The 23,686-nt window shown below is 59.1% G+C and overlaps 1 protein-coding gene across 1 annotated transcript; it reads right to left on the bottom strand.

Annotated features, from left to right (window-relative positions):
* Positions 1–3,375: 3,375 nt before the first annotated feature.
* On the bottom strand, positions 3,376–16,628 carry FAM222A (family with sequence similarity 222 member A; the record flags this gene model as incomplete). The annotated part of the gene is made up of 2 exons (XM_082324946.1): positions 16,523–16,628; positions 3,376–4,592 (listed from the first exon to the last, which is right to left on the bottom strand). The coding sequence occupies exons 1-2, from the start codon at positions 16,602–16,604 to the stop codon at positions 3,376–3,378; spliced, it is 1,299 nt and encodes a 432-aa protein (XP_082181072.1). The 5' UTR covers positions 16,605–16,628.
* Between the last annotated feature and the right edge of the window lie 7,058 nt (positions 16,629–23,686).

The raw sequence follows: 23,686 nt of genomic DNA, 5'->3' as shown, positions 1-23,686 counted from the left end.
CTTCGCCATGGGTGCCAGGATGTATCTCGGGGGGTGTCCCTGCCCCACCTCCAGCCGGTGTCTTTGGGTCCCCACAGACTCACCTGCGCCCGCTGGAGCCGGCGCTGCGGCAGTCCTGGATGGAGGCGGGCGCCCACCAAGGAGGGACCCATTTATTCTGCATTACACGTTTGCAGTCTTCCTGTGCACAGTGAAATCCTCCTCTGAGAGGGAGCTAGCTGAGGGGAGAATTAACCTGCTAAATAATAAAAACCTTGCGCACCTCCTAATGAAATGTAATGACTTCAAGACCTGCAAGATGGATTGTGCCGTCGCTCCAGCCGCTCACCCTGATTGATGGCGATGTGGGAAATATGATGGAGGCAGCGCTAATGAATCCCCACCCTTGGAGGGGAATGGTAACGGAGCAAAGTTACTCCTGGGGCCCCCAAAGCCCCCGGCGAGGTGCTTTGCACCAGGCAGCCCTGGCCTCGGTAGGGCCCCCACTTTTGTAGCCCCCAATGCATGAGGGCAGCCACATGGAGGGGCTCTGGCCAGCACTGCCACCCCATGCCCAGCACAGAGGGACCCACCAGCACCGCCGTGCTTCAGCCTCACCTTTCTTTTGATGTGGCATCTTTTTAATGACAAAGATCTAAGCAAATATTTTCCTCCAGCCAGTCTAATTTTAACATGCAGGCAGGCAATGGCACACACCCCCCCTCCCCAGTAACATTAACCTCTGTGAAAATTTCCTTTTGTCCCAATTTCTCTTTGTTCCCTGGATCGGCTGTCACGCTGCTCGCTGCCGGTGACGGAGCGGTCCCCTCCCGGCATGCCATAAATATCGGCAGAACCACGCGCTCCGCAGTTATGGCAAGAGAGCAAATGAGACAAATGGAGCCGCGCTCCCCGGCTGCAGCCGTGGCCGCGGGGTGGCTCTGGGCATGTGGCTGCACGGCTGTGTCCCTGTCCCATCCCTGTCCTCCTCCCCCGGCAGGGCTGGGGGGAGCAGCACAGGGGCAAAACCTAAGAATAATAAAGCTTTCCCCCCCGGCAAACCAGCCCTCTGCCTCCTGTTAGTGGCTCCCAGCCCACATCCACGGCCGTGCTGTTTTGGGTGTCCCCCCATGCACAGCTCAGGCTGGCAGCCCCAGCACAGGTCATGGCCACGCTGCCGGATGCCCGGCCATGGGCAGGAGCAGGCAGCGCTACTCCTGCAACCCTGCTGTGGGTTTCTGCCGGGACTGATCCCGCAGCCAGCGATGGCCATGGGCAAGTGTGGGCAGGAACCAGTTTAAAAATGATCCCAATTCTGCAGGTGGATAAGTGGAAAAAAAGCAACCCCCCGCCCATGCCCTCGCAGCCATGCTGGGGTCGCAGGCAGCCATGGGCCGCCCTCAGCCCCCTCCCCGGCTGGGATAACGGCACGCCATATGTCACTGCCATGGGACGCGGGGGCCGGGGAGATGTGCCCTCTGCCCAGAGCTATTTGGGATTTAATACTATTATCCTAATGCAACTGGCTCATTGTTCAGGCTGGGAAGCTGCTCCCGGGGCAGAGCAGGGGGGTGGTCTGGGTTAGGGGAGAGCGGCCACCCAGCCGGAGCAGGGCTGCCAGGGAGCCCCATCCTACCCCAGCACCAGGAACCCTCCCGCCGGGGGGGAACTCGGTGGCAAACCTGCTGCAGATGATGGATGGCAGGGGAGATGCCACCGCTCCACCAGTGGTGGCCACCAGTCCCGGGATGGGGATGTGGTACCCAACCCCCAGCGCCCATCACCCGGCCCTCGGGGCTGCGAGGGGTGAGCATCCTGCGGGTGCACGCGGGGCCGCAGCCCTAATCCCTGGGGATTTGGCACACGTGCGCCCGCCTCGCTCGGCCACCCTTTGGGTGCGAGGCGGAGGCTGGCGCCGGGGCCGGATTAATGGCTCAGCGTCGTTAGCAGGTTATTTATAGGTGCTCCTCCGTGCCCTAAAAATCTGCGGGAGGAAGGCGAGGAGCCGAGGAGGGGGCCGGGGGGGTCCTGGCTTTGGGGGGGCCCAAGGGAGGCCACAGCAAAGCAAAGAGACTCCAGAGCACACATCCAGCGATATCCTGGTTTTACTTTGGGAAAAACACCATCCGGACACACGGCTTGCGGGTTTTGCGTTGTTTTTTTTTTTTTTTTTCATTTGTTTTCTCTCATTTTTAAAACAATATAGTGCAGCCAGCACTTCTCACAGTAGAATATAATGGTCAATTTTAGTATAAAAAAAAACATTCTCAGAGATTTGTAAATGCACTTAGTGCTTGAACAGGCCTTTCAGGGATACAGTACCTCTTTTCCGAGCACAATCACCTTGGGTTTCATCAGGGTATTTTTCTTTTCTTTCCTTTAAACATCAAAACACTTTGTATTTTGTGGTGCGGAGCCTTTTTTAAATGAATAAATCTATTAAACGCATAATTATACATAGTGAATAACGGACCATAATGAGCATTTTGGAATTGTTTTTTTTTTAAAAAAAAAAAAAGAGAAAAGGAGGTATGTGAGTGCCCCCGGTACCGTGGTCGCCTCTAACCCAGAACCAAGGTAGAACTGACAGTAGGGGGGAAAAAAACAGCCTGGAAATGTGAGAGCGGGGCAGGTTCCCAGGGGTGCCGCAGGGCGGCAGAGGGGCTGGGGGGGTCCCCGCTGGGTGCCCAGTGCGGGGGCACCAAACCTCCCGGTTGAGTGGGAATAGGAGCCGGTGGCCAACGCGGGGCCGGGTGAGAGGAGGATGAGGAGGAAGAGGGGCGGGAGGAGACTCTGTAGCAGCCAACATGTAGATGTACAGCCTAGTCAACAAAAAAAAAAAAAAAAAAAAATTCTGTTCAAGTTTTCAAGTGTTTTTCTTAAATAGCCTCCAGACTGTCCCCAATGATTAGCTTTAATCAAAGCAGTGCAAGTTACGGACTTCAGCTACAGGTCAGGCGCGAGCTCCCTGCGGCCGCTGCGCCGGCCGGCTGCTGGGCTGGCACCAGCTGCCGGTGAGCCTCCCGGCCGGCCGCGGCACAGGGCTCTGCCCCACACGGATCTGGCCGGGTGCCCGCAGGCGTGCAGAGCAGAGCCTCCTCTCCCTGGATAGCAGCAACTCGTAGCGATTCCCTGTTCACATTCGTGGAGATAAAATGATTTCTGAGCTATATAGACAAGCGGTCCTTCGGCCTCGGCTTCCAGCGGGTTGCAGGTGTATCCAGTCTGGGGACCCCAGTGAAATGCCAGTGTCCCGGGAGCCCTTTCGGCAGCCTGTGTCCCCCTCCCCATCCCCCCGCCCTCGCTGCCACGGTCCGGTACCCGCGCGGTGCCGGAAGGGAGCACGGCTCGTGCCAAAGTCCTCGCCCTGGGTTTGGGAAAAGCAGCATCGGTTCCTTATCTGTAGACGGGCAGGCGGATGTGGGCGTGCTGGTGGTCCAAGAGCCTTGGCACAGACACGGTCTCGTAGCCCTTGCCCAGCATCTGCTCCTTGATGCAGGGCGGGTGGATGTCATTGATGAGATACTCCAGGGACTGGAGGCTGCTGCTGAGGATGGAGGTATTGCAGAGCGTCTTGCTGGGCAGCCCCTCGGCGGGGGGCACCCCCAGCTCGCGGGGCCCGGCCCCCAGCTCCGGCGGGTTGTAACAGTCGCTGTTGGGGGTCACCAAGATGCTGTTCCAGGGAGGGGCAAAGTACTGCCCCACTGAGAAGTTGCCATGCATGCAGTTCAAGGGGGACGAGCTCACCTTCTCGGCCGCGCTGCCCAGGGCGTAGGGGCGCGAGGCGCCCGCACACGTCTCAGGGGACTTGCTGAGGGCCCCCCCGCCGCCGCTGCCCCCACTGTACATTCGCAGGTGCTGCTGCTGCTGCTTCTGCTGCCAGACCAGGTAGTCCATGCCCTCAGGGTAGACGCCCGCCTTGGGTCCCAGGGCCGCAGCTGGGTTGGAGCCCAGTGCCAGCTCGGCACCCTTGCGGCACTCTGGCAGGACGGCGCCGGCATATGCGGCAGCGCCGGGGAAGGCGCCGTGCTTGGCCGGGCTGGGGTTGGCGGCCACGACGGCCGGGCAGCCCGGCTGGGCGCCCTGCGCCTGGCACTGCTGATTGATCTGGTAGATGATGCTCTGGATGGAGGGCAGGTTGGACGGCGGCAGGGCCAGGCTCCTGCCCGCCAGTGGCAGCACAGAGGCCGCCACCGTCACATTGGGGGGCACGGGACCCTCCAGCTGCTTCTGGCCGCCGTGGTAGCTGAGCTGCCCGGCGCAGGAGGGACCTTGAGCTAAAGTGCTTGACACAGGGTAGGGAGCGATGCCAATCTGGGCGGGCGAGAGCTTAGTCCGCTTCCCCTCCGAGTTCTTCACCACGCTTTTGCCGGAGGCTTTGACGATGGCCAGGAGACCCTGGTAGCCGCTGGCATGCAGGGGGTAGGGGCTGTAGCGCTGCCCCGTGGTGTCGTAGCCATTGACCGTCCGGTTAAGGTGCTTGTGCTGGGGGACCCTGATGTTGGTGGGGAAGATCTTGATGGTCAGTGGGCTGTTGGCCACCTTCTGTGCGTAGGCGTCCAGCTCAGCGGGGCTGGGGTAGCGCGGGGAATGCATGGGTGCCGCCGTCTCGCCTGTGGGAGCAAAGCATAAGGTGAATCCGGCGCTGCCGGGAGGAAGGGGACCTGGCACCTATCGCCCCCCCGGCTCCCACCCGCTCCCAGCAGAAAGCAGGTCAGGGCACCAACCTGCCCCCTCCCGCTGACAGAGTCACTTCTAAGTGGCCTAAAATAAACTCAGTGTGGAGAATGGAAATGTCACTTTACCCAACGGGGGAATCTTTCTCCGAGATTGGATTTAAACTACATTATACAAGCAATTTCATGGGTGCTTTGCGCTGCTACGAGAACCTCACCAAAAATGGAAAAGCATTGCATTTACCAGCCATAAATCAGCAGTTCCTATAATGAGCACAAAAATGTCACTTTTATGCAATTTTACAGATGAACAAAACTGGTGAAATTAACTGTGGTAACCTACTGGAGTCAGCAAAAGCCACTGCAGAAAAAAAAAATTATATATGTATATATTTTTGTTCCTTTCAAACTCTTTCTCGAGCAAGTTTCTGCCATTCTGGTGTGAAAACTCATTTGTCGTACCCATTATACTTTCATTTGGAGTTTATCTTGAGTATCCAATGAGCCACCAACTGTGAAAATGATTAAATCTACAAAATCTATCTAATAGATGGAATAAATTAGGTGTTTAAAATCTCCACACACACACAGGCGCATGCACACACACGCCGGCGCATGGGGGACGACCCGAGCTGGTCCCAAAATCCCCGGCCCTGCTGGGGAACATCGGCAGCACCTGGGGGATGCTGGACCCAGCGCCTGCCAGGAGCCAGGTTTTGCATGGAAGAGATGCTGAAACTGAGGGGGGTTTGGGGCTGGTACCCCCCACCGAGGAGCCCCAGCCCTCCCAGGGACACTTCCCCTGCTGCCAGGGAATTTTGGAGGCTCCCAGGCAGCGCAGCCCCGCGGTACCCGGGGGAAGGGGACTGCAGGCGCTGGGCATCCCTGCGGGGATGCTGAGGAGCGCTTTGCTGTGGATGCCACCAGGTCCAGTGATTCCTGATGCCACCGTGTGCTGGGTGGCAAAGTCTCTGTGGAAGAGCTGTGCCATCGGGTGCATTCAGCACACCTAACGAAGCCGTTAAATTGGTCTGCAACGCGTCTCAGTCCTGCTCCGAGTGATGCTCTGGCACGGTGCCCACAGCTGCCTGCACACACAGGTCTGCCCAGAGGAACCAGGCATGGTGTTAAAACCAGGCTTCGGGGGAAGGTTGGGCACTGGCAGCTGCAGGACTCCACGACACCCCCCAGGCAGCAGCGTGATGTTTAGGGAGACGCAGGAGTGAGGCTGTGGCCTTTCTCCGTCCTCTCCATCAGAGCGGTGCAGCAGTAATTTAACAGGCAGAACGGCAGAGCATTCACCAGTCATTCCTCCCATTAAGCTAATGTTATGGGCTTTTTACAGGTGTCTTAAATAGACATTGTTATTAACGAGTATATTAAGCCAATTAAAACCAAGGCCTTTGAGTAGGATTTAATGTAGCTGCCGGGAGACAGGAGGCATGGCATCAGCAGCTCCCTACGGCGGGACACGTGCAGGCACGCGGCGTCCTGGGCTGTGCCACAGCCCTGCTGGGCACTTCCCGGGCATCGACCATCCAACCTCTGTAAAGCTCCCGAGCCCAGGTGGCACCTGCAGAGCAGCCAGCGAGCAGCACGGGTGCACGCGAGGCTGCACGCTGGGTGCTGCCAGGCACAGGCACCCCGCGAGCCGGCGGGCGCAGGGCGCTGAGAGCGGGACCCTGCCTGCCCAGCTGCACGGCACGGCACCGCGGCCTGCCGGCACGGTGAGCCACGAACATCTGCATTCCCCTTCATGCCGGCACCGCTGTCCTTGGAGGTGGCAGCATCGTGAATACTCAATTAACATGACACTAATTAGCTGGTGACACTTGCAGAATCCCTAATGAGCCCATTCCACAGAAATGCTCCTTTCCAAGCAAAAAAAAATAAAAAAAAGGGGCCATTGCTGGAGGGAGGGAGGTGGCATCACCAACAGGCACCATGGCTCCCCGGTGCGAGTCACCAAAGCCCTGTCCCTGAGCACCAGGGCTGCAGGTGACGCTTTTGGGACAGTCCCGTGCAGCCCCCCCAGCGCTGCCCACTGCTGCGGGAAGGGCAGAGCTGAGCCGAGCTTGGCCGTGGGCATCCCACCCGCAAGCCCCAGTGCCGGTGTGTGCCCAGGGAGTGCCATGGCTGACCATGGATGGCCGGGGGGGAGCCGGGAGCTGCCTTTGTCACCTCTTCGTGCCAGATGGGTTGGATGTGACAAGCCACCAATTCGGTGTGTTGTCACATATCAGGGTGACGCACCAAACCCCCGCCGGGAAAATTACAGAGCGACCGATTTCCCGGTGGTTCCCGGCACGCTGGCGGCTGCGCGGCTCCGCCGCTCCCCCTCTCCGCAGTAATTACTGCTTTCTAACGGGCTGTAATTACTGTGAGATGCAAACTCTCCGAACCACCGCCGTCACCCGTCAGGCGCAGGCAGCCCTGACACCAGCCACTCGCCGTGAGCTTTGCCCCCCTCCTCTTAAACTTGAACCATCGGAGCCGTCATGCCAGGGCTGGGTGGGATGTGCCGCGGACCCCCGGCTGGCACGGTTTACCTCCACCGGCTGCCGACACACAAGCAGGCTGAGCCAGGCCTATTGCCATGAGCAGCCCTGGCTCTCGCCAGCCCTAAACCAAACCCAGCCACCGGCAGCGTGCCGGCCCGGGGACAGGCACCCATTGACAGCCACTTCTCCCAGAAGATGTTTCGCCAGCTCCCGGCTCCCTCCCTTGCTGGCGTTCCCATGGGATGCAGCCGGCACACCCCCAGCTCCCGGCTCCCCCTCCCTCCCTGACCTGTTCTATTTTTCCAGCCTGCACTCAATAACAGCTAAATAATTGAATCTGCTCAGCAGCCAAAGATTTGTTTTGAATTTTATTGGAATTTTAAATTGTTTTGTTTCTTCAGTATTTTATTACTGTAAATGGAAAATGCATCGCCCGCAGTAATAATCCGATGGCTTTTTATATTACTCCGAGCTTCTGCTCAAAGCATTATTGGAAAGCCAGGCAGAAACGAGAAGCCATTATAATGGCAGCACAGGCTTATAAGATTACGCCTCCAGCTAAACAACTTTTTACTTTAGCAAATTGGCCACCAAACCCAGTTCGAGACACAGATGTAAATCCCAGACCCCACTGGTGCCGTGATCCAGAATAAATCTTGGTTTATGGGTCTGGGAGCTCCAGCCCCACTGTGCCCAGAGCAGCTAGGTCTCTGCAAAATGTCCGACTGGGATGGAGATCCCCAGCATCTCCTGCATCCCCTGCATCCCCAGCATCCCTGGCATCCCTGGCATCCCCTGCATCTTCCGCATCCCCAGCATTCCCGGTGTCCCCGGGGTCCCCTGCACTGTGCCTGGCTGCAGCCACAGCCTGCAAGGGCTGGGGAAGAAGGAACGATGGGGAGAAAGGAGGGGAGGGAAGCTAACCAAAGCCATCCTTACAGCAGGAGAGACCACGGCTAACCGGAGGCCAACGATCCAGGGCTTGTGCTGTGCAGGAGTCAGCCGGCACAAACCCACAACAGTCCCCAATTACCCCGGCCCCAGCTCCGCTGGGACACAATGGGCGCCGGCGAGCCCAGCTGCCGGGCCCCTAATTAACCCTGATTTTAACTGTACACTTTTAAAGGCACTAAAGCAGTTACAAAGTGGAGAACAAGGCAGGGTTAATAGCGCAGACCTAAATTGCAGGCCCGCGGGGCCCAGGCCCCATAGAAATAATAGACCTGTCTGGGCTGCTCAGCTGTCAGTCAGGCGAACAATTCGGCACCCGAGGAGCTCGGTGACAGCACAGGAGCGGCAGCATCGGGGCTCTGGCAATCAGTGTCTGCTCGGTTAAATTAGTTGTGAGATCAAAACGGCGCCAGGAAAGATGCTCAGCACCAGGAAGGATGCTCAGCACTGGGAAGCATGCTCATCATCAGGAAGGATGCTTGATAATGGGAAGAATGCTTGACACTGGGAAGGATGCTTGGTAATAGGAAGGATGCTTGGTACTAGGAAGGATGTTCATGACCAGAAAGGATGTTCACGACCAGGAAGGATGCTCGGTACCAGGAAAGATGCTCGGTACCAGGAAGGATGCTCAGCACCAGGAAGGATGCTCCACACTGCTCCCGCAGCCCAGCTACCCTGGGTGTCCCCCGGCCTGGTGCTGGCAGCAGCATCCCTGGCTGGGCCCCCTCTTCCTTGGAGGAGGGCGAGCTCACGCACTAGCAATTTATGGCTTTAATTTCCAGGCCATAATGCTGCAGGAGATGCTGTGCTCCCTGGGTGGTTGCCCCGCTCTGGAAGGGGATGGCGAGCAGGACATCAGGGTGCATGGAGGGGTACATCCCGGCGCTCAGCGCTGGCAGCACCTCAGCCCTGAGCGAGGACTCAGTGGGGACAAGCTGAGCAAGGATGTGGCAGCAGCATGTGGCACCTAACTGGTTAACAGTCGGCACGAAAGACATGCGCTGCCTGCCACAGGCAAGATGAGCTCCCTCCCTCTCCTCCATTCCTTCACTCCTCTGTGAGATAAGATGGGACAAACCTTATTTTTACACATCGAAAGCACTAAAATATTTTGCACGAAATGAAAGAAGTAATCTCAGCAGTAAATCTTTATAACGCTGCCGAAGGCAAAGCTGCGGCTGGAAGCTACCTGGTGCCTCGCTCGGGCCTCACTTCCCCGTACCCCCAAAGGAAAACGCTTTTCACCCCTTTTTCAGATGGGAGTGGAGCCGCTGCCAGGGCTGCCATCAGCCGCCGGAGCTGCCGTGCTCCTCCTGCCACGGCTGCCGTGCTCCTCCTGCTACGGCACAGCCCCGGGCAAACTGCGGGCACGTCCCGGCTGCTCCACCACAGAGGGCAACCGGCAGTAGGACAGCCCTCTGTCTTGGGGCTAACCCCATCCTGGGGAGGGCAAGATGGCCAGAGCCGCCCAGCAGGACCAGCCTGGTGCTGGGGATCCGGCCTGTCCGTGCCGGGACCTTCGGAGCGGCAGGCTGCTTCCCACTGCTGGCACGGCCAAGCCGATGCCAGCTCCTCCTCCCTGTGCCGTGGCATGCCAGGCACCTGGCATGCCGCATCTGGCAGCCCCTCTCCTGCTCCGGGCAGGTCTGTCCTGCACCCGGGCAGCGTCGCAGCTCGGCACCGCAGGTGGGCTCAGGCGTGCCCAGGTGGGTTTGCCAGGGATGCTCGGCTGGCACCGTGCCCGCCGCTCGGGCAGCCGGTCAGGAGGAACACGCGAGGGCTTGACCACGGTTTTCTGCCTGGAACTGCAATGTGATGTCCCGGCTGCTCTGCCCACCTTGGCTTTACCTGGTCCCACCGCCACATTTGCCCCTGGCAAGGGTAAAGGGCATTTCCCGGGGGCCACCCTGCCCTGCCCAGCCTCCTGCCGGACCTTGCCCTCCCTCCCGGTCCTGCCCTGCCCCTCTTACAGGAAAGCGCTGGTGTTTCCAACGCTGAGCCGGTGTTTTGCTCCTGCTCTGCCTCCCTGAGCCGGGGGGGCAAAAGGGCAGCAATTAAGCAGGATTTTTAATTTGCACGGGGCAGGAGGAGGTGGGAAAGGGAGCGACGCTGAGAGCGCCAGGCGGAGGCAGGAGGAGATGCCGGGGACCTCAGTTGTCGCTCAGTGATTGGTGTGCCAACAGCTGATATTAAAAAATAATAGTGCTACAGCCTCCAAATGAATTAAACTCTGCAAGAGTCAAGAGCTCATCTCCTGGCTTTGGGACCAGGCTCCCTGTTGCCCTCACAGCAAGGAGATCCCAATGTCTTTGAAGCTTCAAAAAGCATCAAAAATCCCCTTTTTCTCTGCCTGCAACACTCAGAGCAGATTTTGGAAGAGCTAAACCCTAAATATTTGCAAAACACTTGGAAGAAACCTAAATATTTGGAAAACACTTGGAAGAAAACAAACAAAACCTGGTACATTTAACAAATTAATAAAGTCCTTGAAGTTTGGGTCCAAGCCCCAGGCAGCAAAGCTGCCTGGGCAGGAACCGGCCGCCCCTGCCCCGCAGGCAGCAGCTCCCGGCAGGACGCCCCTGCCCGCCCCGCGGGGCCGGAGCGCAGCCGGGGCCAGGGAGCGCGATGCTGGAGCCGGTGCCCGGTGCCAAGGGCAGGGCAAACCTCAGGGGGTACTGGGCAGAACCAGGGCGGTCGCTGGGGGATGCTGCCCTGCCCAGACCAGGGTGACCTGTGGGTGGGCATGGGGGTGTGCAGCCCCCAGCCCCAGGGAGAGTGGCCGCGGGAGCCGGCGCAGGTCCCCCGTGAGCCATTTTTGGGGCACAGTGGGGCAGAGGGGGCCGTTGGCGCTGCTCCCCTCCGCCACTCGCTCTGCGCCAGGCAGGTTGGGCTGCTGTCACATTGCACCAGCTTTCCCACCCTGTGAAGTGCGGTGGTTTCTATGGTGACGGTGTCCCCAGGATGGGTGGCGCAGAGGCCACCGCACCGCGGCGGATGCGGCAGGGGGCCCATGCACCGGCGTGGTCCCCGGCCCCCCGTGAGCACAGCCCCGGCAGGGGCGGCAGCCACCCATGACCAGCACCCTCAGCAGCACCATGGCTGCCCCCAAATATGCTGCGTCCCTGCTTGCAGGACCCCCCATTGCAGGACGGCCCATGCCCCGGCCCCCGGCGTGGAGCCAGGACAAAAGCATCCGCCAGCAGAGCATCCTCGGTGCGAGGAGCTGAGACAAATGCACCCCGTCTTCGGGGGCTTAAATTAAAACCAACTACAGAAATAATAGCGGGAGAAATCCATCTGAATAAACGTAGGTGGCAAACCCCGCGCGGCAGCCGCGCAGGAGCCGTAATCTGCAAAGACAACAAAATTCATGACAAAGCACAAAGGGAAGCGCCGGGCTTCGCCGTCCCCAGATATTCATCCGTTAACACGTTCCCTTTTTAGGCTGACATGTCATTTCAGACGGGCCTTTCTTCCTCCCCTTTCTTCTCCCCCTCGACGGCGCGCAGCTCTGCCGAGGCGGCTGCTGAATTGGATCACCTCAGGGCGAGCACTTTATTATCTGCAGTCAAAGCGTCACCACAAATACCCGTCTACACACACACGTGTCACTTCCCATTTGTCTCCTCCACGAGGTATTAGCGCCGCGCGCCGCCGCGCACTGTGCCACCGCGTCCACCGGCGCGGCAAAGGCAAACGGCGCCGGGCAGGAGGCACGCAGGGAGGCGTGGCCATGAGAATGCCACCCCACTGCTGCCCCATTGCCACCCTGATGTCACCCCAATGCTATCCCGATACTATCCCGTCATCCCAGTGCCACCCCAATGCTGCCCCAATGCCATCCTGATGACGCCCCAATGCAAACCCGATGCCACCCCAATGCCATTCTAATACTATCCCAACGTCACCCCAATGCTGTCCCAATGCCATCCTGATGCTACTCCAGTGCCACCCCAATACTGCCCCAATGCCACCCTTATGACACCCAGATGCCACCCACACACCACCATGGTGCTGCCTCAGTACTGCCCCAATGCCACCCAGTACAGCCCTGATGCCACCACAAGGCCACCCCAACACAACTCCCATGTCATCCCAATGCCATCCTGATACTGTCCCAATGCCATCCCAGGGCCACCCCAATGCTGCCCCAATGCCATCCTGATGCTACCCTAATGCCACCCCAGTACTGCTCCAATGCCACCCTTCTGACAAACAACACTGCCCCAACACAGCCCCGATGCCACCCCGAAGGCCCCCTGATGCCATCCCACCACGCAGCCACCAAGGGGACCCCGGGACCACAAGGGACCCCACCGCAGCTGGGAGCCCTGCAGCTCAGCCCAGCCACTCCCCAGCCCCTCCGCTCCGCCATCGACACTAAATTAGTATTTGATTCATTTTAAGACACAGGCTTTGCACACCAAGTGTGGCGGCCGGCGCGCACAGCACCTCGTCCCTGCTGAGGGGAGCAGGGTGGGCACCCCTGGGGCAGGCTGTGGGGAGCGGGTGCCCCGTCCCCGGGTCTGCAGGCACACACGGCCCCACTGGTGCCCGGGAACCTGCTCTGCGGTTGATGGACCGGTGTGGTCCTGGAAAGTTTGGACACAAACTAAAACCCCTTCGTATGCCGGGGTGTTACCAGCAAAGCCCATCCAAAGACCAGGGCTCTGACCTGGTGGGAGATGGTCCCACCCGGAGAGGCTGCCCCGGCACCGAGCAGCCCCCCCTCACCCATCCATCTCCCACCGCTCACGTGACCGATCGAAAAGTGTTTTTGCAGCGTTTCCTGGCAGGGAAAGTGCAAGTCAACAGCACATTTTGGGCACAGCAGTTAATTGAACTCCTTTTTATGGCACGTATATAAATACACAGAACCATCATTAACCGATCCCTTCCAGAAACTGAAAATGAAAGAATTAATCTTATTTCACTCATGTGTAACCCCTCATGAAATTAAAATGATATTTTATGGGTGTGTACAAAAGCAGAGCCTTGCTGCAGCTACTTTAATGAAAATGCCCTTGGAATAAGTAGAATTGGGTAACGAGAAGCCATTAAACGGGGCTTTATCCCATATGCAATTAAGCAGTTTTATCACTGATGAGAGTCCCCACGGGTGAGTTGGGAGAGGTGTGGGTGACCCTGGAGCCAGGTCCCTGGCGCTTTGCTGCAGCCTGAGCCCCTGCCATCACCTCTCATTAGCGTTTTAACCACCCAGCCGGAGCCCTGGGAGGGGTCACACCACCCCCTAAGAGCCGTTTCTTACCCCATCCCCATGGGGCCGAGGTGCGAGGTCCCACGGGACCCCCGGCATGAGGCCAGTGGGGCTGGGCTCCAGATCCAGGCCCGCCAGAAGGATGCGCGCGGTGAGAGGTGGTGGTTGATGCTCGCGTGGCGAAATGCGGTGTTAGCACGGAGGGAGCTCGGGAAGCTCCGCGTAACTCCCAGCTCCGTACGGATCCCACCCCCTTACTAGAGCATGCATCCTGCACCCCCCAGCCACACGCCCAGCCCCAGGCTGACGGCAGAGCAGTGCAGGCTGAAGGAGGGCACATAGAAAGTAACATTTAATTAAATATAAGCCACCGCTACATTACTGCAGAGAGCAAGAGCAGCAAAGAGTTTGGCCAAGCCGAGAGTGGTATTATTTGATTTATAATTTAAATAAAGCTCAGGATTCCTGTAATGCGCACAGAATAAAATCAAAAGGGACCAGGCTGCTGGAGTTAATTGGACGTGATATTTTCCTGAGGATGCGGCTTCTCCTCAGGCTCCTGCTCCTCGTCTGGAGGCGGGCAGGCACAGCCAGGGCTGGCAGGGCTCCGGGCACCCTCCTGCTGCCTCCTGCATCCTCCTCGAGGACGCAATGCTGCCGTGCCGGGCCGGTGCCCGCGGTGCAGCCCCGGGATTTCCAGCGAGGGAAAGCGGCTGTTGCCATGTGCCAGCAACGGTGAGCGCTGCGGCAAAGTCACCTACGGCATTTAACGGGATGGATTTTGTGGGATGCACCGAGCCCGCTGGGATGCGTCCACACCGGCACATGGGGCACCAAGGCGGGGGGACAGTAATTAGCAGGACAGTGAAGGGGCAGAACTGGGGGATGAAGGCGCCAGGGCCGTCAGCTCCCAGCATGGGCAGGAAAATTAGTCAGCTCACCTTTTACGTGAAATTAATACAAAAATTAATCAGCAGCGCAGGCAGGATAATAGGATTTCACAGTGGTGCTGGGCCAGACGGCCAATGTGCCGAGAGCCAGACTCATTTAATATCGACAGAAACAATGCCAAAGGACAGAAATAAGACCCATAAAGATAATTACTGAGATACTCAGGAGCAAATTAAGTAATCAGAGGCACTTCTAAATTGTGCCTCGTTTTAAGAGAACACTATCTTTGTCGATTACCTATGCAGGCGTTTAGGAGGCGGCAGGAGGCTCGGCCCTGCGTGCCGGCTCGCCGGCCCCTCTGCGCCGTGTTTACCGTAGGTGCCATAAATAAAGAAGAGAAAACCGTATTCCAAACCAGATGCGTGGCCCTGGATGTCACCTGCAATTTAATTTGCACTAGCAGGAGGCAGAGAGGAGCGAGACGTGCTGGATTTGCCCATAATGAGCGGAAACATACGGGCAGCTAAACTTTGATTAAGGTGACCTGGCCGGCTGTGGCCAGCAGCGAGCGCGGTGTGGGCGTCCAGCTGGGGAGTGTGAACATCGCCGCACACCGCCCACCCCAGGGGGAAGCCTCAGAGACCCGGGTGAGCCCAGTCCTGTCCCGAGGGATGGGGCACGATCAGCCAAAAACCCCAGTGCCCCGGTCACCTGTGCCTGCCGGAGTCTGGTTTGGGGTCAGACCTCCACAACTGGCCCTCGTCCCACCGGCACAGCTCAGGGACAGCCGGCACCCCGGGGCTGGGACCCTCCCAGGACGTGGGCGGCTGCACCCATGAGCAGCTCTCCCCACCAATGGGTGCCTTGCCACGTGGCAACACCACACACAGGCTCCAGCTCCCCAAACCTCCTTATTTTAGCATCTTCTCCGGGAGGGTCTTTGGCAGGGTGGGAAACGCTGGGGGACACCAGCCCCCTCGGCAGGAGGGTGCTCCTGGAGACACTCCCTGGCTCTGAGCCACAGCTAGGTCTCCAGAAAACCCCAGGCTCTCGGACCGTGCGGGCACGGCTGAGCTAATTAGCCTGTGGCAACGAGGCGCACCGGGAGCCGGACCCTCACGCCAGCCCTGCGCCGCTGTGCGCTGCTCAGGCGTGACGGATTAGGAATAATTTTACAAGAGCAACATCCGTTTTCCTTCCAGACACTAATAAGGAGACGCAAGCGGCACTACGAGCTCCGATTCAGCGCAAGCGCGCAGGGGTCCCCGCACACACCCACCCGCTTTGCAGACTCGCCGAGACCTGACACCCCAATGGGTGCTCGGGTACAAACAGCTTGGGGGGCACCGATCCCACCCACCCCTGCGATTGCTGATGCTCACACAAATGCTTCCCCACCTGTGATGCTGGGATGTGTGGGTGCCCATCACCCTGCCTCTGGCCTGGGTGATGTGCTCCCTGTAGCGATGCTGCGCTGGAGCTTGGGGAGCTTCACCCAAAAAATAACTTCCCTGCCCGCCAGTGTGACCCAAGCCCTGCCGGAGCAATGCTGGGGGTCCCCAGAGTGGCTGAGCATCGCCCAAACCCCACGCCCGGCTCACTCGGCAGCGTTGGGGTGCTCAGGTAGAGGGGAAAAAACATCTCCGGGAAAATACAGATCATTAAACAAATGCCCGGGGGCTGTCACAGACTAACAAGCAGAGCTTTAGCAGCTGATTTGTCTTCAGCCGGCAATGTTTAAAAATCCAACTGAGACCAGCAGAAAAATATCCACTCCCCTCTTTAAAACACACATTCATCACTTGAGAATCTTAATGCGTCTTTCCCAGCCGGGGAGGTCAAACACGCCTGCCTAAAGCAGGCTCATTAAATATACATTTAATCATGGTTTGGATTGAGAGACAAAGGCTGGGAGAGACAGGTGCTTTACTGGAGTGACCTTTTGGATCCCATTTTAATGTAACTAGTTTACAGCTTATCTGAAAGGCCAGCTCCTGGGGAAGGCGAGCTGCAGCAAAATGGGGAAAGTAATTAGGGGGGGAAGGGCCTGGGAGGTTTGGAGGGCCGCGGAGCGGGCGACAGCAGCATCCTCTGCCGCCGCCGCTGTGCTTCCCAGACAGCTCTGCAACATTTTCTGAAGTTCGACTTATCAACCAGAGCAACCCAATTTAATTTGCCTATCTTGTCTCCTTCCCCCCCCCCCCGCCCCCCTTCTCCTGCTCTTTTTAATTATCAGTTAAATAAATGTCTTTTTCAATAAAAGAAGCAGCATCAAAGCGGCGCGCGCACCCCCGGGCACTTACACTTGCGCGGCTCCAGCGCCTTGTTGGGGCAGGCGAGGTGCTGGGCTGGGGGGTTCTGGGTCCTCTGCAGGCAGGCCAGCATGGTCTGGGCCTCCCGGCGGGCAACGCCGCCCCCACCACCGGCCTGCGCCCTGCCGAGAGAAGAGACACACCGGTCAGGCGAGGGGACCTGCCCGCCCCGCTGCCCACCACCCTCCTGCCCACCCAGCCGCTCCCCAGGCAGAGGAGCTGGAGGTGGTGAGCTCCCAGTGCCGACCATGAGCACACACTGCTCAGAGTCCTTTGCTCCTTTGGAGATAAATAAATAATTCTGAAAGCCTTAAATACATATGAATGTATAAAAAATAAATACGAAGGTCTCAGTCGATGATTTGTGCTTCCTGCAAAGCTTTCTGCCCTTCCCGCCGGGGAATGGGGCAGAGCCAGGGCATCCCTCCGGCACCACACTCCTAGCAGCGCCAGACCGCTCTGCCGGCGTGCCAGCCGGCGCCTCCCAGCAGAGAGCTACCCCGCCAGCTCCGGCCAAGGCTGGGGAAAGATGGCGTTAAAATCCCGCTCGGGGTCCTGGGATCTGTCGCCAGCTCCCAGCTGGCATCAAAATCTGCTCGACAAAAGCTGGAGGGGTCAGGCCAAAGTCATCGCCGCCACCGCTCTGCTAATTGTACATCCTTCACGAGCCACCGCAGAGGGCATGAATTATAACCAGTTGCTGCTGACACCCTCCCACTGCTCCGGCTGGCGCAGGGAGCGATATTCCCGCTTGGAGAGGGCAGGGAGACATCGGCAGGAGCAGCAGAAAAGCAGGCAGCGGTGCCCAACCTCCAGCATCGCAGCTTCTGAGCCATCGCTCTCCCGGCTGAACTGATGGCTGGGTGGCACGGCCGGGTGGCACGGCTGGGTGGCACGGCTGGGTACATCATTTCACCTGCTCCGTTGTGGGGGAATCGTGCCCTCCCAGAGCCATCTGGGATGTTTCCTGCATGCCCCGGCGGCATTGGCAAGCAGTGCAAGGGAGCTGTGCGGTGGCCTTGGGTACGCGCTGGCAGAGCCTGCGTACCATCACCCTGCATCCATCACCCGCTGGGCAGCAAAGCATGGATGGGCGCTCCCCGAGCTGTCCCGGGGCTCTCCCTGCTCTGCCAGTTTGAACATCACCCTTCGAAACACGCTGTCGCAGCCACCGCGAACACAGACAACAGTGCCCACACACTTGCTGCTCGCTCCCACCCCGTGCCCCCCATCACTGGGGCAGGGGGGCCCAGGCTCTGGGCTCATCCCCGGGCTGGACGGCCGGCGGTGGCACTGGGACCCGCACAGGGTGCCACCGCCATGGCCAGGCTCTGCCCGAGGGGGCTGGGGGTCTCGCCCTGTCCGTCCCCCCCCAAGCTGCAAACTTGGGGAAGGGAGAGACTCGTTAGCGAAAGGTGTGAGGAGCAGGAGGGGAGAAGGAAGTCATCTAACACCAAGCAGGTGTCTGGAGAACCCAAATTGTGCTGTTTTCTCCTAATAATGAAGTATTCATGAGTAAAAGCCTTTTTCACTACTTTCTTAAGATACTAATTTCACAACAAGCGCCTTGTTACCATGCAATTATTCCAATCGTGCATTTCTCCCAGATTCCATCTGTCCTCGCGCTCTCTAAATGAAAGACAATCATGTAACCACCTTTCATTATTCACTATTTTACTTTCAGCAAAGGTACCCTGAAAGAAATGATTTCCTCTGAAAGGGACTTTTATTCAGTTTCAAAACCAATTTTCTCCTATTACTGTCTTAAAAAAAAAAGGAGGGGGGCAGGGAGGTGTTTTTATTTCATGCATTACATATCCTTTGTTAACGCAGCTCGCAGTAAAAGCAGCCGTATCCATTTTCTGGCTTCGATTTCTGGTAATTTTAAAATATGCCATTACAATCAGGCAGAAATTATACAGTTTGAAAAGAGAATGAAGTGCTTCTTATTCAGAGGCTGAGCGCACTTGACTGCCAGGGAGCTCGCCTCTCCCCGCCGGGACTCGGGGTTCATTACGCAGCCCCGCTCCCAGCGCGCCTCGGCTCCCCCGGCACGTGCCGGCGCGCGCCCACAGGCCGGCTTTGGTGGCGGCTGCCTCCGTGCTGGGGAGAGCTGCCACACCGACCCCGTCCCCGCAGGGCGGCCCCGGGTCAGGGCGCCCACGGCCACGCAGGGGATGGCTGCACCCGGCACTGGCTCCCGCCATACCTGAGCCTCATCTACGCAGTGACCTCAGGGCCGGCGTCCCACCCGCTGTCACCATCTGGCCGATTAGTGGACGGACGTCACCTCCTCCCCTGCAGCAAAGCCAGCTCCTCCCTGGGATGCTGCCCTGTGTCCCTGGTGGGCACGGGCTTCGCAGGCAGCTCGTGCCGCTGTTGGACGCGTGGCAGGTCCCTGCTGGTCCCCGGGGAAAACGGGGCTGAGAGCAAGGAGAAAGCCCCAAGAGGCACGATGCGGCCACCGTCGGGGCATCAAATCCGGGTGCCGACAGGAGGGAGGGTGACGATGCAGCCCCGGTCTAGGGCTGAGCCCCCGGGGAAGGGGTGATGCTGGTGGCTGGTCACAGGAGCTGCGGGCACCCTCAGCCCTGAGGGCCCAGCAATGCAGGTTCCCGAGGACACCCCCATGATGGCACAGGTGCTCTCCCCACCACTGCTCTCCAGGCCCTGCCAGGCACCCACGCACAGCCCAGCGCCCTCCCAGAGCCATCCCGACCTCGGCCACACACAGCAAGAGCACCACCGGCATCAGCCAGGAGAGACGCAGGAGCCACATGCCGAACTAAATAAAGCCGCCAATTAATTCAGACCCCAGTTCTGCCCCCATCCCCCAGCATCATGCAGTGGAAACGATTTTTCCAACAGCAGTGCTGCGCTTCACAGGCATGCTTCACAGGCATGCTTCAAAACTACGAGGGCCCCGGTGCGGTATGTGCCCAACCACCATCCCTGTGTCCCGGCACCCTGCCGGGTGCCCCCCAGCCCCCTAAAGCGCCCGTAGGCGAGAGGGTGGGCGGCCCAGCACAACGGGCATCTGTGCCACGGTGGCATTTCGTTAATGCCGCTCAGAAAAGCCCCTGAATCAGCTGATGGGAATTGGGCGCTGGTCTGTCCGAACGCTTAGCGCCGGCTTAGTTAGCCCCATCTGCATTTGAACTAATTCCAATCAGCAGAATCCGATTTAGTTCAAGCTGCTCTGGCTCTTTCGTGGCAGGAAAGACAACACTCAGCAGTTTTACCAAACCGCCCCGAGTCTGCACGGCCTCTGCCCAGCCCGCGCCGATGGCTCCGCTGCCATGCAGCCAGCGGCACAGCTGGCACCGCGGCACATGGGGAGAGTGTCCCGCTCTTGGGGATGCCAGGAGCGGGGTCCCTTGGGGATGCCAAGAGTGGGGTCCCCCAGGAGCCCCAACCCCACATCCCACAGCACCGCTCACCAGCCCCGGCATCATCCCCCTCCATCCCTTCCCAGCCCCTCTCCAACCATTCCTTCCTATCCCCCACCCCAGGCTGGCTAATTTTGAAGCCCTATCTCTATATCACACTATTTATAAGCTCAAGGTCTTTGTGACTTTAATAAAAAAAAAAACCAAACCTACCCTCTATGTCTAAAGCCCCCGTGACGGGAGGGTTTGGCACCTCCTCTGACATCAGCAGCTGATAAGTCGGGCTTATCTCCTCCGAGAGCCCCGCGAAGGTCCCTCCGGCGAGATAAGGCCAGTGCAGCTGTCGATAGAGGCTTTCGCAGGCGAGGATTTAGATAAAAGAAAATGTGATGGGGCGGGCGGGGGGAGAAAGGGAACTTTTAAAGTCTCAGCCTGAACTAGGTCTGTGCCACTGGCCGGGCAGCACAAGGGTGGAGGGGAGGGCAGGGGCAGCCCCGGGCAGCAGGTTGGGCAGGAGCAGCCCTCTCACTGGGAAAAGCAAGGGCCAAGGTCTCGGTCACCACCTGGGCTCTGGTGCAACGTGTGCGCATCCTTCCCTGGGTGCTGTCGGGGCCACCTGGGGTGCAAGCCCATAAAAAGGGAGTTTTGGGGGTTGGGAGAGGAGGGGGGACAGGAACAAGGATGCTGCAAAGCTGTTTGAGTCACGCCGCTGCGTCTCCCCCGGCTATTAAAAGACAGTGCTGGGTTCGGCACAAGGACAGGAGGTGACTGGGTCACCCCAGCTAGGAGAGGCGCAAGAGGCTTCTGACAGCGCCAGACAGACAGACAGACAGCGTGGGAGCAAGGCCAAGGCTTGCAGCAACCCTCTCAAGCTGGCAGCACTGCTAAATTAAGCAAAAGCCCTCGCCAGTCCCTGGCATGCCGAGTACAACAAACCCACCCGCTGCGGTGCCGGGGCTACCTGCCATGACCAGGGCCACCCCTGTCCGTCATCCCTCCACACTGGGATGGAGGAGAAACCCACCGCCCTGCTGGGGAGCTCCCGCTCCCCACTGGCTCTGGGGACATCGGTGCTACTCCCACAGCAGCCCCAGCATGGCCACTGCCACCATCCCCAGTCCCCATGGACACTGGTTTCTCATCGACAGCATCCCTCCTGTGAGGGTGAGGAGGTGCCACAGGAGGAAGGCTTCCCCTCCATGCACAGAGCGGGGCAAGCAGGATTTCAGCTGGCACTGCCGCCTGGCACGGCGGCAGTGCAGGCAGCTGCCGTGCCAGCTCGTGCCCATCTCCCATCCAGCAGCAGATTTATGGTCCCCCGGCCGAGGCGGTGCGGGGGACACGGTGCTCAGCAAGCGACACTGCAGTTCAGTCCTGCAATGGGCGAGCGCAGGAAAGGTCACCCCACTGTAAATCACAGGCAGCACCAGATAAAATAAAGCAGAAAGTTTGACGCCGACGTGCCAAGGGCTGCAATAAAGCACGGCACGGTGCCGCCGGCCGTGCCGCGACCTTCCCCTCGCCCGGCTGCCGCTCCATCCCGCCCGGCTAATCCGCTCCCCTCCGCGCGCTCCAGCCCCAGGCCTTTCAGGGGGCCCTGTTAATAATTAAATGTTAATCTAAAAAGCAATTTTAGCTGCAGTGCTGCAGATCTGGTTAGAGATTACATTAGCATGTAAGAGTCAAGGGTAATTTTCTCTAACCCCTCTTGTGATCTTTAAAACCCGCAGATCTTAAAGCAACACCAGCTCTTCTGATTAAAATTGGAAGCTGGGGTTTGCAACGGATAATGATGCTGGAAGTGATTATTTTGCTGCTCAGGATCTTGCTGGGGTGGTGGGGGAGCAGGGGGAGCCGGAGGCTGGGGGAGTGACCCGCGCCGGCTGAGCAGGGGACGGTGCCCGGGGTGAGCCCAGGACCCGGCTGGCACCGACCAGAGCTGCGCCCTCAGCTTGAGGGTCTGATCCCAGTGGCTGGACCCCGCTCAGCTGCGTGCCCGGGGGGTCCCTCACTCCCCAACTTCTCCGTCTTCCCCACCCAAGGAGACAGAGCCTGCAGGGGGAACCCCACGGAGGAGAGGGTGCATACCCCACCAGGGATGCGGGTGCACAAACCTCTCCCGAGCCCACCTTGCATGGGGACAGGACGGTCCCCTCCAGCACCGGGACACCAGGAGGCACACGGGGACAGGCAGGGCCAGGCACTGCCCGTGCCCCCAACTCAGCCCCAACTCGAGGAGTGGCTGCTCCTCCAACATGGTGAGCATCCCCATTTCCCGCTTCCCCAGAGCCTGCCTTTATTTATAGAGGAACATTTTGCTGCCCCACTGCCAGTGGGACGGTGCCTTTTTGGGGCTGCCATGACCCTGGGACAACGCGGAGCTCACTGGCCGCGGCACACTGCCAGGGAAGGAGCAGCACCGATGTAGGCAGCGAGGGCTGCGAGCCCACGCCAGCACCCAGACAGAGCATCCCCTCGCTGCCAGTATCCTAAGGCAGCGACGAGGAAAGGTCTCTCCCATCACCGAGGTTTCCGCTCCCGGGGTGGCTCCAAGGAGAAACCCATGAAAATTCAGAAAATCAACATCAAAAAACCCCACAAAATATCCTTTTACTCTCCAGCAGGGCCAGGAGGCTGGGACGGGGGCACGACCGCCACAGCCCGGAGCAGAGGACACAAGCAAATTGCCTCCTGACTCGTACAAATGACCCGATGGCAGAAATAAGGTATCAGGTGTGTCCGTAACGATGGAATTAAAAAAAAACAATTCGAGTGCTGTTGAGCCTTTGCAGACATCCTTGCGCAGGGCTCGGGCAGCCTGGTTAAATTTATGTGTCAGCTTTAAGGAGGCCTCTCATCAAATGAGCTATTTTGGGCAGAGATTAAAGATCTATTTTAGCTGCGAGCGGGAACAGCTCTCGAACAGGTTAATAATGATTCTGGAAACCCAAGCGTCTCCAGCGGTCCGCGGCAGGGCAGCCAGAGCCCTGGGCAGCACCGGCGGGTCCCCGAGGGTCACCAAGCCAGGAGGGTGGGGGACCCCAGTGCAACATCCCCCCAACCTGCTGCCACCCTGCTGGGGAGGAATGAACCCCCGTGCCACCGCCAGGCGAGGAGAGGCTGCGGCGCTGAGCAGGCGAGGGTAATTGGAAGTGGCAGATGCTGGCACGCCGCTGCCGAGAAGGTCATTACGTGGGACTGGGAACGGAATGCCAGGAGCGAGGCGGGGAGCAGCCCCGTTAGCAAAGATCAGGGCCCCGCTCGGGTGCCTTCGGTGTTTCGGCAGAGCCTGGCCCTGGCTGCTTGCATCAGGGTCCTGGCAGGGCCAGCGTGCAGCGTGCGGGCAGGATCTGCCTATACGTATGTATCCCCTCTAATTTGGCACCCTGCGGGAGTGTGTCCGGTGGCGGGAGGCACGCTGCCCCGGGGGCGGCCTTTGCCCAGCCCCTCGAAGCGAAACCTTGCTCATCCGACACGGTCACTCTGTGCCTCCATCCTGCACAGGGATGGGGGGAGAGGGGCCACGGGGATGAGCCCACCGAGCTGCCCACTGTCCACAGCAGCGAGAGCTGGATGCTTGGGATGTTCATGGACTTTTGGTCCCAGCCTCAGCAGAGATAGGGGATCAAACCGACAGAAGAGCCAAGCGGCTCCAGGGAGGTCTCCAGAGCAGCAATTAAAAGCACCCCAGATGCTGACGAGCTGGGAGCCCCTGGCATGGGCATCCACCCCCCGAGCGCATGCAGCACCCACGTCCCCAGCTAAG

Source organism: Platalea leucorodia (assembly GCF_965183815.1).
Source record: "Platalea leucorodia genome assembly, chromosome: 12".
Taxonomy (NCBI): domain Eukaryota; kingdom Metazoa; phylum Chordata; class Aves; order Pelecaniformes; family Threskiornithidae; genus Platalea; species Platalea leucorodia.
The sequence above is the reverse complement of the archived record's forward strand: the minus strand, read 5'-3'. Positions and strand labels throughout refer to the sequence as shown.